General features: G+C 36.5%; 1 protein-coding gene across 1 annotated transcript in view; it reads left to right on the top strand.

Annotated features, from left to right (window-relative positions):
* LOC122814364 (zinc finger protein 208-like) overlaps positions 1–14,471 on the top strand; it is a 441,663-nt gene that overhangs the window by 59,058 nt on the left and 368,134 nt on the right. Inside the window, exon 5 of the mRNA XM_044086948.1 lies at positions 6,199–6,325. Coding sequence (XP_043942883.1) covers positions 6,199–6,325 — 127 coding nt within the window. The remainder of the gene's footprint in view (positions 1–6,198; positions 6,326–14,471) is intronic.

Below are 14,471 nucleotides of genomic sequence, written 5' to 3'. Positions count from 1 at the left end.
AAAACTTAACTCATTGAAACGATGTGATTCTGCAAAATCAGTGCATGGAAAGAGGAGGTGAATTTAAATTTAAAAATGGCTAATGAAAGGTTACACTACCAAACCCCACATTCCCCCTAATTTAGTATAGCAACTCTCATAATCTGATGTATTTGCAAATGATCTATATAGTTGGTGGCTCAGACTGGTGGCTTGAACTCATCTTTTTTGTCAGAATGAAATGTACTCTACATTTGAAGCTGGGATTCTTCAAAAGCAGTTGCATTACAAAAATCTTCATCTTTGTCTTCACTATTTGATAAAACCACATTCAAACTACTTAGTTTCAGGACAGCACAATGATAACTTTATCATTATCATATGTACAGTTGCAGCTGAAATGGAATGAATAAATGACTTGGTTGCATGTTTAATAACTAAATACTGAAACCTGAAGCTGCATTTGGTAGGGTAAATGTTATTGCAAAGCTTTGATAGTTTAAGTGTTCTGGAGAAGTGTTACAGTACGTCTTTGTCCTAGCTCTACTTTGCAAACCATACTAATGAAATAATGTATGCTTTTCATCAAAGATAATTTTGCACATTGAATGTAAAATCATTGAGATATATGAAGTATATTAAGCTAAACGTGACTAAGTCCCATTTAGTTATATAAAGTGGAGTAGTTCTTTTTGTGTCATAAAACGTTGCTGTAAGGACGTTTTCCTCTTGCCCCTTAGGCTGGACAGTCCTGGAGTTAGTATATTTAGACAGGTGGGGACTTGGTGTAGCTCCTAGCATGGGGGCTGCTTGGTGTTTGTTATCTACAAAAACACTTAGCTGTTTTTTCTTGCAATCAAAGTTTCCCATTGTCAGTTTTACTGTTGCAGAGTATTCTGTTGTGATTATAGTAATTAGTTACTATGAATCTAGAGCATCACTTAAATTAATAAATATCATTTTTTGCATTGCAAACATTTATTTATTTAAAACCAAGTACACCACAGGACTGAGTGGAAAAACCAAGAAAATGTACTGAAAAATTCCACCAGAAGACAGAAGATCAAACCAACTTTTAGCGTACAAATATTTAATTTCTGCTTTCGTAAAACCTTCCTCAGAATAAAGGTACCACTGCACCACAACAGTTAAATACAAAATGTTAAAACAATTAATTAATTGCATAATGAGTCTATTAAAACATCAATTTAAAATCACTTCACAACAAAAGGGAAATTTAACCCTTTAAATCCCTATTTGTTAAATAACACTTAATAACACTTAATGTTTGTCTTTTCGGCTTTTCCCGGTTAGGGGTCGCCACAGCGGAACTCTGGTCCGCTAATGATTGGCAGTAGATTTTTATGGTGCCAAGTTGCCAGCCTGATGCCCAACCTTCAGCGAAGGCACGCCCATTGACGCATGTCTTTTGGAGGCCACTCGACCGCGGGGAGGACATGCAGACTCCACACAGAAGGCACTCCAGCTGAGAATCGAACAGGAGAACCTTTTGCTGTGAGGCAACAATGCTACAGCTGTACCACCGCAGCTTACTTAATAACAGTTAATATTTATGTGTTCATTTAAACCAGGTGCATTATCTGCCCCCAGTTTTATCTGCCAGTACACCTCTCTTGTTTCAACCTGTTTTTTATAATTACCCCTACCTATAGACAAAAGAGGGGGTAATTATAAAAAAACAGGTTGAAACAAGAGAGGTGTACTGGCAGATAAAACTGGGGCCAGATAATGCACCTGGATTAAATGAACACATAAATATTAAGTTCATTTTTTTCTCCTATTCCCAAGTAACAAAGGAATTCTCCCTCTAAATCTGTTTTTGTTCGCAGACAACTTCGCCCTCACCTCAAAGCTAAAAATGGTTCTGGGTGAATTCCTCCTGCTAAATCTACTTGGACTCCCACTTCTCAAAAACCTCCTTTTCAGCATGAACCAGTTCCCATCTGACTGTCTGTTTCCCTTTTTCCTCAGTCAGCTTCCTTTATCTCTTTATCTTTCTTTGTGCCTTCCTAATTGTTTAAGGATCACTCAAGATTCTTGGTCCTGTCCATCCTCTATCAGGGATACTTCATCGTGTGGAAATCCCTTCCTCCCTTTCTGGGCATCCACTTAACGCCCTCAGGAACAGTTTCCTGTCTTTCCTGAAATACTTCAGGGTCTTCTTTCTCAAGGCACCATTCAAGCTGTTTCCCCTTCCCAAGAAGGGAATGGATTTATTCCAGAATGTTTGTGATTCCCAGGAAGGAAGGTACATGGAGACCCATTCTGGACCTCTCTCAGCTCACAACTTTTCTGAAAATCCATTTCTTCTGGATGTTATCCCTTCAGACTCTGTTTCCTATTCTTCTTCTCCAAGCTTTCCTAGTCTATTTGGATCTCAAAAATGCTTATATTCATCCCCTTTTCAGGAAGTTTTTGCATTTCTGTGTTAATTCCTTACATTTTCAGTTCTGTACTTTGTTCTTTCTACTGCACCAAGCATCTTTACCAAATGTTTCAGCCCTGTGATTGTGTTTTTGCAGGATGAGAGGAGTTCAAATCTTTCCTTATCTGGATGACCTACTCATTCAGACTTCCTCTCCCAAGACCTTGCTTCTACACCTTCACTATACTGTTTGTCTCTTTCAAAGCCTGGGGTTTACAGTAAACTTCCAGAAATCAGTCCTGGTTCCTTCTGTGGATCATGTGTTTCTCGGTTGCAGGCTCCAGACCATCCCTATGCTGGTTGCCCTGCTTCCTCCCAAGGCTCTCTGTCTGCCTCAGGTTTTAGTTATGGCCAGGGAGTTTCTCAGGGCTCAAGGATTCATGGCCTCCACCATTCGTATGGTACCTCTAGCCAGGCTCCATATGAGAAAACTACAGTGGTTCCTAAAGTCAGGGCGGCTGCAACACTGTCATCTTTTAGGTTTTCTCGTCCCTCTTCTTCCGTGCCTCAAGCTTGAGTTTCACTGGTGGATTCATCAGCTGTCTCTCAACCCAGAACTTCCATTTCAGTACTAAGTTTCTACTTGGGAACTTTTTTGGATGCCTCAGACATGGGGTGGGGAGCCTCTTTTGGTCCCATCAGGGTCCAGTGTCTCTGCCCCCCCCCCCCATATCAAAGGTTAGACCATATCAATATCAATATCAAGGCAATGAAAGCTCTCCTTTTTGGCTTTCAGGCATTTCATTCTGATTTTTTTCCTGGGTGCTCTGAAAATCTTTAAAGACAATACTGCAGTAATGTGGTGCACAAACAAGCAGGGGCGCAGACAGTCCTACCTTCTTTGCAGGCTGTCTCTTCAAGTTTGGGATTAGCTGTCCAATCGTGTGACTCTTCATGGTATATGTATTCTTTCAGAGCAGAATATAGTGACAGACTTTCCGAGCAGGTCCATAACACAGTCTCACAAATGGATGCTTCACAGTGATGCGTCTCTCTGGACATTGTCCATCAGTGGGGTACTCTTCAGATAGATCTTTTTGCCTCCCCTTTAAACAGACAGCTTCCTGTTTTCTGCACCACAGTCTCGTGTGCTCTGGTCTGGAAGGTGTACACCCTAGCTTTTTCTTGGAAGGGGATGTTTCTCTATGCCTTCTCTCCCCTTTCTCTCGTTCCGAGGGTCCTGCTCAAGATAGAGAAAGACTCCCCCAAAATCTTGTTAGTGACTCCTTTTGGCTCAGACAGCATTGGTTTCCTCTTCTGCACCTAGCCAAGGGCAATCACTACAGGTTACCTCACAGAGTGGACCCACTCACACAAGATAAGGGGTCTCTCATCCATCCCCACTTGCCCACTCTTCAACTGAAGTTGTGGGTGATAGGGTTTTGATCCCTTTTAGGCACCTTTTTTTTCCTGAGGATGTGCTTAGGGTTCTGCAGGAGGCCAGAAAACCCACTACCAGGAAATCTTATCTGTCCAAATGGAAGAGATTTTTGGTCTGGTGCCTTACTCGTAACCAGGATCCATTTTCCACACAGACTTCTCTGGTTCTCTTATTTGTGTGAATTGCTCCATGCTGGATTGGCATATTCTTCTCTTAAAGCTCACCTTTCAGCTATTTCTGATTGTTTGCCTTTATCCCCTCCTTTGGCCTCAAGGCCAAACAATTTCTTAAAGGTGTTCTTCATATTAAGCCTCCCAAGAAACCTATTCTTTCTTCCTGGGACCTTTAATTTTGTTCTTGAAAAGTTGACTCAGTCTCCTTTTGAGACTGCTTCTTCAACTTCCTTGCAACGTTGTACTTGGAAGACTGTTCTTATTTTGGCACTTACTTCTGCTAAAAGAGTGTATGAGCTTCAGGCCTTTGTGATTGCTCCTCCTTTTTTAGTTTTTTTTTTTATAGGTCAGGGTGTTTCTTCATACGAATCTTTCTTTTATGCCTAAGGTGGTAAATGACTTGTCTCTGTCCACCTTTTTCCCTGGCTTTGCAGTCTGCCAGTGAGAAGGCTGTTCACACCTTGGATCTACATAGACAGCTCAGGTATTTTAATAACACTAAGGCCATTTGCAGCTCAGAGCAACTTTTGTTTCTTTTCATCGTAGATCTATAGGTTGAAACCATTTCTTCATAGACCTTTAAAGCCATTTGTTTTGTTACTCCTTTCATGGGAAAAGCCTTTTGCTTCTGTAAAGACTCATTCTGTCAGGGCTATGGCTTCCTCTGGTGCTTTTTTCAAAGGTTGGACTTGGATACCAGTTTCATCCTTGAGGCTGCTACTTGGTCCTCTGTCCATACCTTTACTAAGCATTACAAATTGGATGTTGTTTCCAGAACAAGAGCTGGCTTTGCCAGAGCTATCCTGCATGGTTTTCTGGAGGGTTGTTCTGGCCCTTCCTTCCCCCCAAGTTCCCGCTTAAACTTTTGTACTCTCCCTTTAGTAAAGAATACTACAACAGTGATATGGAAGGGCATAATACAACTGAGTAAAATTTTACCATAACAGTAGATGTCCTGCTCTTCACTGTTGCAGTATTTCTCCCCCTCTTTCTCTTCTCCTTTTATTTCTTTTTTTCCTTCTGGATGCACATGTTTCTCCTCTTCTCCATGAGCTGTTGTTTCTTCTAGGGCTATTTAGTTCTGAGGTATTATATGTCCGTATGTCATTTTTTTGCCCTACCCTGTGAGCAGGGAGCATGTGTGTGACATATGACATCCTAGGAAACCTAATATTTTGGTATACTGGCCAGACGTTGGGCTACCCTTGGCAGAGGATCTCTTTACTAAAGAATACTGCAGCAATAAAGAGAAGGACATCTACTGTTATGGTAAGATTTTACACAACTGTACTTCTTTACTGATATGCTTTTGCTGGCTTAGATGACTTCAGCACATTAGCTGAATTCTCTGAGTCATAAATTATTACTGATCACGCCAAGCCTATTCCCCTCACTGGCATTCACCATTGTATTAGATTAGATCACAGGAGTTTGTGGGAAATTCATTTGAACTCTGACTACACTCCCCAATCTTTAAGTGACCATTGTCTCTTAACTGTTATGATCACAAGAAATGCTGCATCATAAAAAACAGTAATGTACTTCCCGTTAAAAGACTGTAGAGAGATGTGCTTTCCAAACTAATGCTGGTAGAATGAAAACAAGTTATATCTCAGTCAGTCTGTGATGATGTACCTCAGTATTTGTTTAATGTTCTTCAATGGAACAATATCTTTCCATTCACACCAAATAGTTAACTGGTAAGTCAAAAAAGTCTCAAAGACTGGACATGGGAGGAATTCAAAGCCCTAACTCAAAAAGTGCCTGGGAATGGTGTGGCTTATTAGCAGATAAGTGCAAATATTCAACACCATCTTCCTAAAACTATGGCAAGCTTCATGGGTGGGCCCTCTTAAACGATGCCTAATTTTTGTTTGAGTGATGAGGTGCATATTATCCCAACTGACAGCTGTCTGTATCAGAATACAATCAATTACTTTAAATGCTAAGAAGTCATCATGTTGTTAAATATTGTATACAGCATGTAATTCTAAGCTGTTGAATTCATAACCAGATAAATGGTATTACTTTCAGTTTTGTCTGTCATCCAGTGTAGAAAGCTATTCTGTTCGGTAGCAAGCACATGGCTAAAACAGGGTTTTTTTGGTCCACTCTGCCTACCTACTCAATAAATAAAATAGAAACAAATGGTAATTGTTTCTGATGAAAATTGTAGATTTTATGTTTCAGTCAATAACCACATTCTGTGTCCTTTGCAGGTACCAGAAACCTTTGAGGATGTTGCTGTCACTTTTTCAGAAGAGGAGTGGCAGATGTTAACAAAACAAGATAAGAAGCTTCACAGGGAAGTGATGTTGCAGAACTATGAAACCTTGGTTTCAGTAGGTAAGTACAGCCTCAACTTTGTAAGCGAGGTATTTATTCTGAAAGATAGTAGGGCAGTAGTAAGAGGATGTAGCAGAACAATTCAAATATATGCGTTTTGTGCTTGGTAAGGTGGGGCATCTCCACCTGTTCCAGTTTCAGATATTCCTTACATGATCAACATCTCTTCCTTTGCACAGTACCCTTGAGCAGCTTTCTCAGCTAATACTTTGTCCTCACTATTTTGAGGGAGTATCTTGTCTCACGTGCATAAAACTTTTGACTCTTGTCTAGTTTACCATTATTTTATAACATGTTTTCAGTGTAGTTTTGTTTACTTTTGCTTTTTAAACTCTTCACCTGTATTGTATGTCACGTGCCTATGTGTTTTTTTTTTTTTGCATAAGGCATCCGCCTTTTTATATTGTCTGTTCTTTCCTTGAAGTGGATAATAAGCTTTTTTCTTCTTTAGAATCCTAAAAAGTACAAATTGTGTTCCATCAATCTCTTTTTCGTGTACAGTAGGCTACGTTGTTAATGTACTGATTATTAACAAACATAATATATAAGACATTTGTGTCCCATTCCACAGATAACAAAGAGCTTTGCCTCATTAAATTAATTTCTTAGAATCTATGAAAGTGGAGCATCTGGAAATCCAACTCTGGTCTGAAAGATGCATCACATTTATGAGTTTCTCTATTAAAATATTAATCTGTATTGTAATTTCTACATATGCACTATGTTTAGCTCTTCTTTACAATTGGGCAAAATATTCCAGGTGAGGAGTCCATGGTAAGATGTATGCCTACAACTCTCCTTTCATTCACCTGCAGGAGCTTCATTCTTTAGATTGCATTATATTACTAGCCACACTTGCTGTTTTGTAATGCATTAGGTAGACAATTAATTAATTAATTAATTCATTCATTCATTAATTGATTTCTTAATCATGGAGTTAAATGAGCAGCTATTCTGGTCATAGTGTTCTTTTAGAAGTGAGACTCTCAGTGGTGAGTGACAAAGAAATCCACGATTAGTAATAAAAAATTGTAAAGACACAGAAGAGCAGGATTTTTGCAGAAAAGGTCTAACTATGGAAAACTTTTGCACAAGAAGTGTGTCAAATCAGGCTGTATTATTTCAGTGACATCCTTTTATGATAAGCTAGATTACAGTTGTCATTTGTCAGAAGAGAAAAGTGAATGATTGCGTACTGCAACAGTAGCTGGGCAGGTGGCACACTTGCCTGTACCTTTCAGTTATCCCTAATTTTATTTCAAATTTTAGCTTTGTCCTTTTTAATCCTTCCTAAACCTGGTGTCTTTTGGAGAAAAGGTGATGAATGACACTTAATAAATAATGGCAAGAATTAAGAGTTATAGACTTCTTTTACATTGGATAAAGTATTTCAATTCACATCTCCTTATTCTGTCAATGTCTAAGGTTAATAATACTAATATTTTAAAAGTGCTAATGATTGTCTGTTGAGATTTGTCCTGATTTAGTTGACAGCTATGCACTTGCCTTTGGTATTGGAAGATCAGAAGGTTGTGTGCTTTATTCCCACACCAGATAGTCAGAGTGATGTTCCAGTAGTGACAATACAGTGCAGCATAAGGGGGTGAGGGTGGAGTGGGGGGTGAAACACTCCTGAGTGTGCAATCCTTTGGATGAGACAGCAAACTAAGATCCCATCTGTCTGAGTTGATGGTAGCATAGGTAAATGCAAAAGATAACACAACATTCATTGACAATATGGAGCTTTATTTAAATGGATTAGTTAATGTAGTGAGTTAATCATGCTGTTTCTATATCAAGGGTGCAAGATTCAAAACCTTTAGTTTGGCTTGGCTCAGTGGTTGAGGGCTTGTCCTTGGTGTCAGAGGTGCAGAATTCAAATTCCTGTTCACACTGTTTTAGTAGTTGTCAGGATGGTCAAGGTGCAGTGTTAAGGTCACAGTCTCCTTGGAAGTAGTGGGTTGAAATCCTACTTCTGACAATCAGTTTGTCTGACGAGTGGTGCAGCGGACTAGGGCAGAGAGCTGTCACCACGTTATTTCCTGTGGTGCAGGGCTTGATTTCATCAGATTTCTTCTCCCTACTGTGTGACCTTGAGCAAGTCACTTATCCAGACAGTGTTTTGCAGCAGTTGGGAATTTGGGCTAGTCTCGCTAATGGTCTACTGGAGTGCATGCCTGGTAATTACCTGTGAATGTACTTTGTCATCATCACCACTTGAAGATGGACAGTGAATTATCCTTGTAAAAAAGCAAATGTAAGAAGTGAATGGTGTTACAGTTACTGACAGTGTAAATACAGAAAACTCACCCAAGAGTGTTAAAAAATAAAGTTGTCAGAACATTGTAACTTGGTTTAAGAATCATACTGAATTGTCTATTTTCTGCCTAACTACAGCCAGTGTTTTTCAAAGAAGTTATTAGAACAACACATTTGAGAATAGCTTGCAGCATTCAGAAGATTATAAAGTGATGGTCTCCCTCTCTCTCTCTCTCTCTCTGTTTTTCTGTGTCTCTGTTATCTAATATTTTTACATTTGCTCTTTAACCACCTTTTATTCTTTAGTAGAATTAGCCCAGAGATCACAGTTTTTTACTCAGTATTAGCTTTGAGAATTTAGATATGCAATAAGCTTAAGGTTAAGCATAAATGTCTGCTTCTACAGTTTCTTTTCATTTTCTATAAATTATGTTCACGTCATTCTGTACGCTTATAAACTGGAACACTTGAGCAAATCCAAAGTAAAATAAATTTATACTTTATAGTCAGAATGTTTTACTAACAAGTAGACAAGAGTACTTAAAAATATTTATGTTTTATTTTATTCTATTTATCCTTTGATGACTAGGTTAGTCTCTCTAGGCTAGTGGCCTCTCTTCAGGGTATACCCATGGTGGTATTTCTACTACTAAGGGAAATTTGGGAATAGCACTAGAGAATTTCCCCTATTCATTAGGAAAATGCGTGTTCTGATCCTAATGCCATGGCAGCTGAGAGAGCAGCACACAAGGAGATCAAAGATGGCAGAAAACACTGATGTGAATGCCAGTGTGGTATCTGAGACTTTACAGGATTCTGAGGAGCTGTTTCAAAAAATTATTTCATCGAAAGCAAATGTTCAAAACAACTGTGGCTGTTTTATTACAACCCTCCAGTTTGGGTTGCATGATGATATTTTGGGTGAATTGTTGTTGTAGAGTGAGCCAGAGAGTGGAAAAGATGTTTTATGGGTTAAAATTCTGGACAAAATCCAATTGGCAGAATCAGAAGCCATTTTAAAAGAAGACTACAAGAAAACGAAATCATATGCTGAGACTATTAAGGAAGCTTCAAGAAAAGTGATAAGAGATGAACAGAGGAAAGGAATATCAATAATCAAAGAAAATTTGTGGTAAAAATTCAGAACAGAGAGAAGACGAAATGGACAGGTATAAAATTTGGGATAATTTAATGGTCCCATTGGGAGTGAAGGCTCGTAAGGTAACAACTTTTATTCCTATTCATAGAGACATTTTTATGACATTATTTTTGAGACTGGCTGTGTTATGGAAAATGTTTTGGGGTAGTATGAAAAAAAATAAATTTTATGCATGGAACTCATATGTGGTTAAAGCATTTCACAGAAAAACAAAAAAGAAAATGCTTTTTTAATTTCAAACTGAAATTGAAAAACAGTCGTTAAATAGGAATTTAAAGAAACTGAAGAAGTTATGGACATTAGCAAAGTGTATGATAACAGGGAATTATGGACTGGTGGAAGAACTGTCATATTGCACTGAAAATAAAGAAATAAAAAAAATGTTCATATCCCTAGTATAACAAATGTAGAAGGTAACAGTGGTTTGTAAAATACTGGGGACAACCTAAAACATGTTTTTTTTCGTTTAGAAAAGATGATCAAAAATGTGTGGATTGAAATGTTATAAAATTAGCAAAATTGAGAATTTCTGGATGGATTGTAATTTAGAGAAAAGGATGAAAAAGAAAACAAAAGTGAGGATAGTATATGGAGAGAAGAAATGGTCCCAATTAAAAATAAAAAGGAAATGCGGAAGAAAGGTTGCGGTAAAATAAAGATAAGGATAAAGAGAAAAATGAAATAGAATGTATTACAGAAAAATGTTCTGAAATATGTGATGAGGAATATATAAACTGAATATTAGTGAAAGGTAAAAAGAATTCTACTGGCAAAAGAATGAGACAGGAAAAAGAAAATTTAAAAAGATAAGTATAAAAGAGAAAAAGAAAGGAAATGGATAATGCAAATGAGATAAAGACTTTAAATTTACATAGTATCTGGTAAGCTGCAACACAGACATAAATACTAATTTGGAGTTCTTTCAGTAAATGTAACTATTAAAATATAAGTAGAAGGATAGACATCCTAAATTGGTGTAGTAAGTGTGATGCTGACATAATATTAGATGTGAGATTTTTGACACAAGAAGAGAGATTACAAACAAAACTTTGGGGAAGAAATGCAATATTGAACCTAGTAAAAGAACTATGTTCTGGCACAGTTGTAATTTGTAGGAAGCCAGTGAAAACTTTAATATTGGTAGTGAGGGGAATATTAACTATTGTAGATCTCAGATGGCATAATCAAGTATATAGAATTATAGCATTGTATGCCTATGTTGCAAGTAAAGAAAGTGAACATTTATTTTATAAAAATCTGGATGATGTAGTAGTTAAGAATATTAAAGGGAGATTTTAACTGTGATTAAAGAGGAAAGAAATAGAGGAAATAATGTTAAAAACTTTTTTGAAGAGATAAAATATGGCAATTTGAAGATTTGGAATAATAATTTGTGGAGAGTATAGCTGAGGTGTATATAAGACTGAAATAGATTATTGTACTTTATAAAATGACCCCCCATTAATATTCCAAAATGGGCACGCTGATTGATCAGCGTGCACGGTGTAAATCAGAGTTATAGTAATGGAAAAAGGTCGTATAACTCTTTTTTTTTTTTTTTTGTTACAGCAATGGAGAACGCAAGATCTCCGTTGCTTTTTACAACCTGTCTCGCTATGTTAAACGAGTTTAACATAGTGAGACAGCTTTTAAAAAAGCAACAGAGCTTCTCCATTGTTTTTTTTAAAGCTGTCTCGCTATGTTAAACCCATTTAACATAGCGAGACACTTTAAAAAGCAACGGAGATCTTGCTTTCTCGCCCCCATGACCAAACCACACCAACAGTGCATAAATCCAGCATTACCCACACCCAGGCGTGGGTTATTGCTATAGTATCACAAGGTTTACATTTAGCTGAGGGACAGACAGTTGTAACAGGCTTTTCAGATCACTAAGCCATATGGATAGAGATACAGGCAAATAAGTATGTCTGATTGGGAAAAGAAATATAAAGAATAAGTGAGAAGTTATGGGATTAAAACAGAGAGAACATAAGTATATAGTTTTGGAAAATCATATTTCCACTAGAATGTATGATAAAAACTTGTCCAAGTAGTGGATAGCTTTTAAAGAAAAATATAAAAAATGTTATTAGAATGGCAGTCAGTTGTACAAAAAGTGGAAAGAATTATAAAACAGTGTGTATAGAAGCTTTAAAGGATTTGGAAAAGAGTGATAGAAAATGTTATGTGCTAGAATGGAGAATTTATTAAAAGAATCAAGAGAACATTAAATAAGTATTATTTAAACAATGATATTACTTATAATGCAAAAGAGAAGACATATCAGCTTATCCGAATAGCATAGTTCAAAGAAAATACTAGTATAATGCGAGAAATGAAAGTTGAGAGAGGAGAGAAGAGGTAAGGCGATCTCAGGATCAAATTAAAAGTGTTTTAATAAATTAATAACTGTGATGGACTTCTATAAAAAAATGGTCTTAACTGTGGGCTGAATTTAAAAAAAGTATAGAAAGTGTTTTTTCAGTGGCAGAATAATAATAGAAAGGAAGAGAAGGTGAAGTATGTGAAAATGTATTAGAAAATGTAGAGAATTGTACAAGCGAGTGCTATGATATGGAAAAAGCAACGTATAAAAGAAAATGAGAAAAATAAAGGCATTGCTGTTTAGTAGAGATATTTACATGTGCGAAGGGAGTTGCTCTCTGCATATTTGGAAATAAAAATATAAAAGGAAAGGTAAAAAGAACAGAAGAGCGTATTATGAGTATTGTAGTAAAGCATGCGGGAAGTGCAAAAAGAAGGAAAATGAGAAAGAAATGGCATGTTAAAAAAATCCAGAATGAGTTAAGGAATAATTAAAAAAAATTACAAGCAGTGAATGGATGAATTACTTAGGAAAGTAAATGATTCAGCATCAGGCCTGGAAGACGTAGGGTATGGAATGTGCAGTACGTTAATGGATTGGCAAAGAGAATGTTTTATAAATATACTGAATGACTAGTTGAAGGCAGGGTTTGTTTATGAAGGGTTATATAACTGAATATTAAAATTTATATGGTAGAAAGATGAGAAGAATAAAATGGAAAATGGAGACCCATCACAATAAATAACACAGATTATAATGTTTTTATGAGAATAATACAGATGGGAATGGAAAGAAGGATGAGGCATATTATGGAAGACTGTATGTCAAGACTTGTTACTAGTTGCGAGAGAAATTCTGGATGATATACATAAAAGGGAGGGTGTGGTAGGTGATACTTGCAAGGCATTCGCTACACTAGAACACAATGCTTTGTTGGATGTTATGGAGAGGTATGGAATAAGTAACAGAATTATGAGTGTGTGTGCGTGTGTATGTAAGCATATCAAAAAAATAAAGTGACAGTCTTAAGTAAATGGGTTGCTGAGCAAAGAAATGTGCATGAAGTATGGCAGAGGACAAGGATGTCCCATGAATGGAATAGTGTTTGCATTGATAGTAAATGTGACAGTGACTGAAGTAGCTTGTAAAATGAAAGATACAAGCTATGTGATGCAAAAGGAGGGGATGATTCCAGTAGTTTTGACATACACATATATACTGTGCATGTAGTTGCTCAGAACAAAATATGGATGAGGGGAAATGTTGGATTATCTGAATGGATGTTTAAAGGGAATGGGAATGACCTTGAATAAAGATAAAAGTAAGGGTGCAGTTGACGTAGTAAAATGTTGGGGGGTATTTTCCAATGAATGATGTGTCCTTTAGGGATAAGATCTGGGAATAATTACTTATAATACAATGGGAGGGTTTGATAAAAAAATAAATGAGAGAAATATGTGGAGGTTGTGTAGATTAACATTCAGGAAAAAGGTTTATCTGGTGAATTCTGTATTATGGGGAAAATAGCATATATGTCAAATATTTATATGATCGCAAAAAATAATGAAAAGGAAGTTCTGCTGCTGTTTTCTTTCTTATGGGGTTCAAGATTAAACCCATTGAAAAGAGGTTTGTTGTTTATTAGTGAAGATGAAGGGGGGTTGTGGTTACTAAATCCACTTGTTTATTCTGCTTTAAACTTGTATAGAGTATTAACATGGGTGAAGGTAGAGAATGAGAAATTTAATATGAGAACTTTTAAATATAAGTACAAAAAGTTCTGGGAAATGATGAGAAAAAGAGCATGTAAATGAAGAAATTAAAAATTAACAAGAACAAAATACTAACATGGAAAATAAAAAATAATGATATAGCAAAGGATAGAAGGGCATGGCATAATAATAATGTAATAAAACAATATTATTATGTAAATCCATGGGAAAATTTAACGAAAGAAGTGATTAAATCTATTAAAGTAAAGGAAAAATTGGCGTGCCAAGATAGTAGTGTGTCAGGATTTCATATGGAGTCTTTTAATAAATAAGTTATCAGTAAAGGGGAATATGCCAAGTAAAAAAGAAAGTTGAAAGAGTATATTTATTTTGTGATGAGGAAGCAACAAGAAAGCAGGTTTTTTGAAATGTAAAACAGTGATAAAATTCTAGAAAAAGTTGTACGAAGAAAATTTCTTTGAGAATATTGACATAAACATTATAGATATAAATATGATTATGTATTGATATAAAAAGAAGAAAGAATATATGAGAAGGGAAGTTAAGAATTTATTTGATGTAATATGCGTTACTTGGAATGAAAGATATTGAATGAAATTTTGTTTAATGGGAAATGGATTTTCGTAGATATATTGTGAAAAACTGGATTGTAGCTATGGAAGAAGG

The sequence above is a fragment of the Protopterus annectens genome, chromosome 10.part0 (assembly GCF_019279795.1).
Source record: "Protopterus annectens isolate FY-2018-M chromosome 10.part0, PAN1.0, whole genome shotgun sequence".
Lineage (NCBI taxonomy): Eukaryota > Metazoa > Chordata > Ceratodontiformes > Protopteridae > Protopterus > Protopterus annectens.
This window is presented reverse-complemented; position numbering and strand designations above follow the sequence as displayed.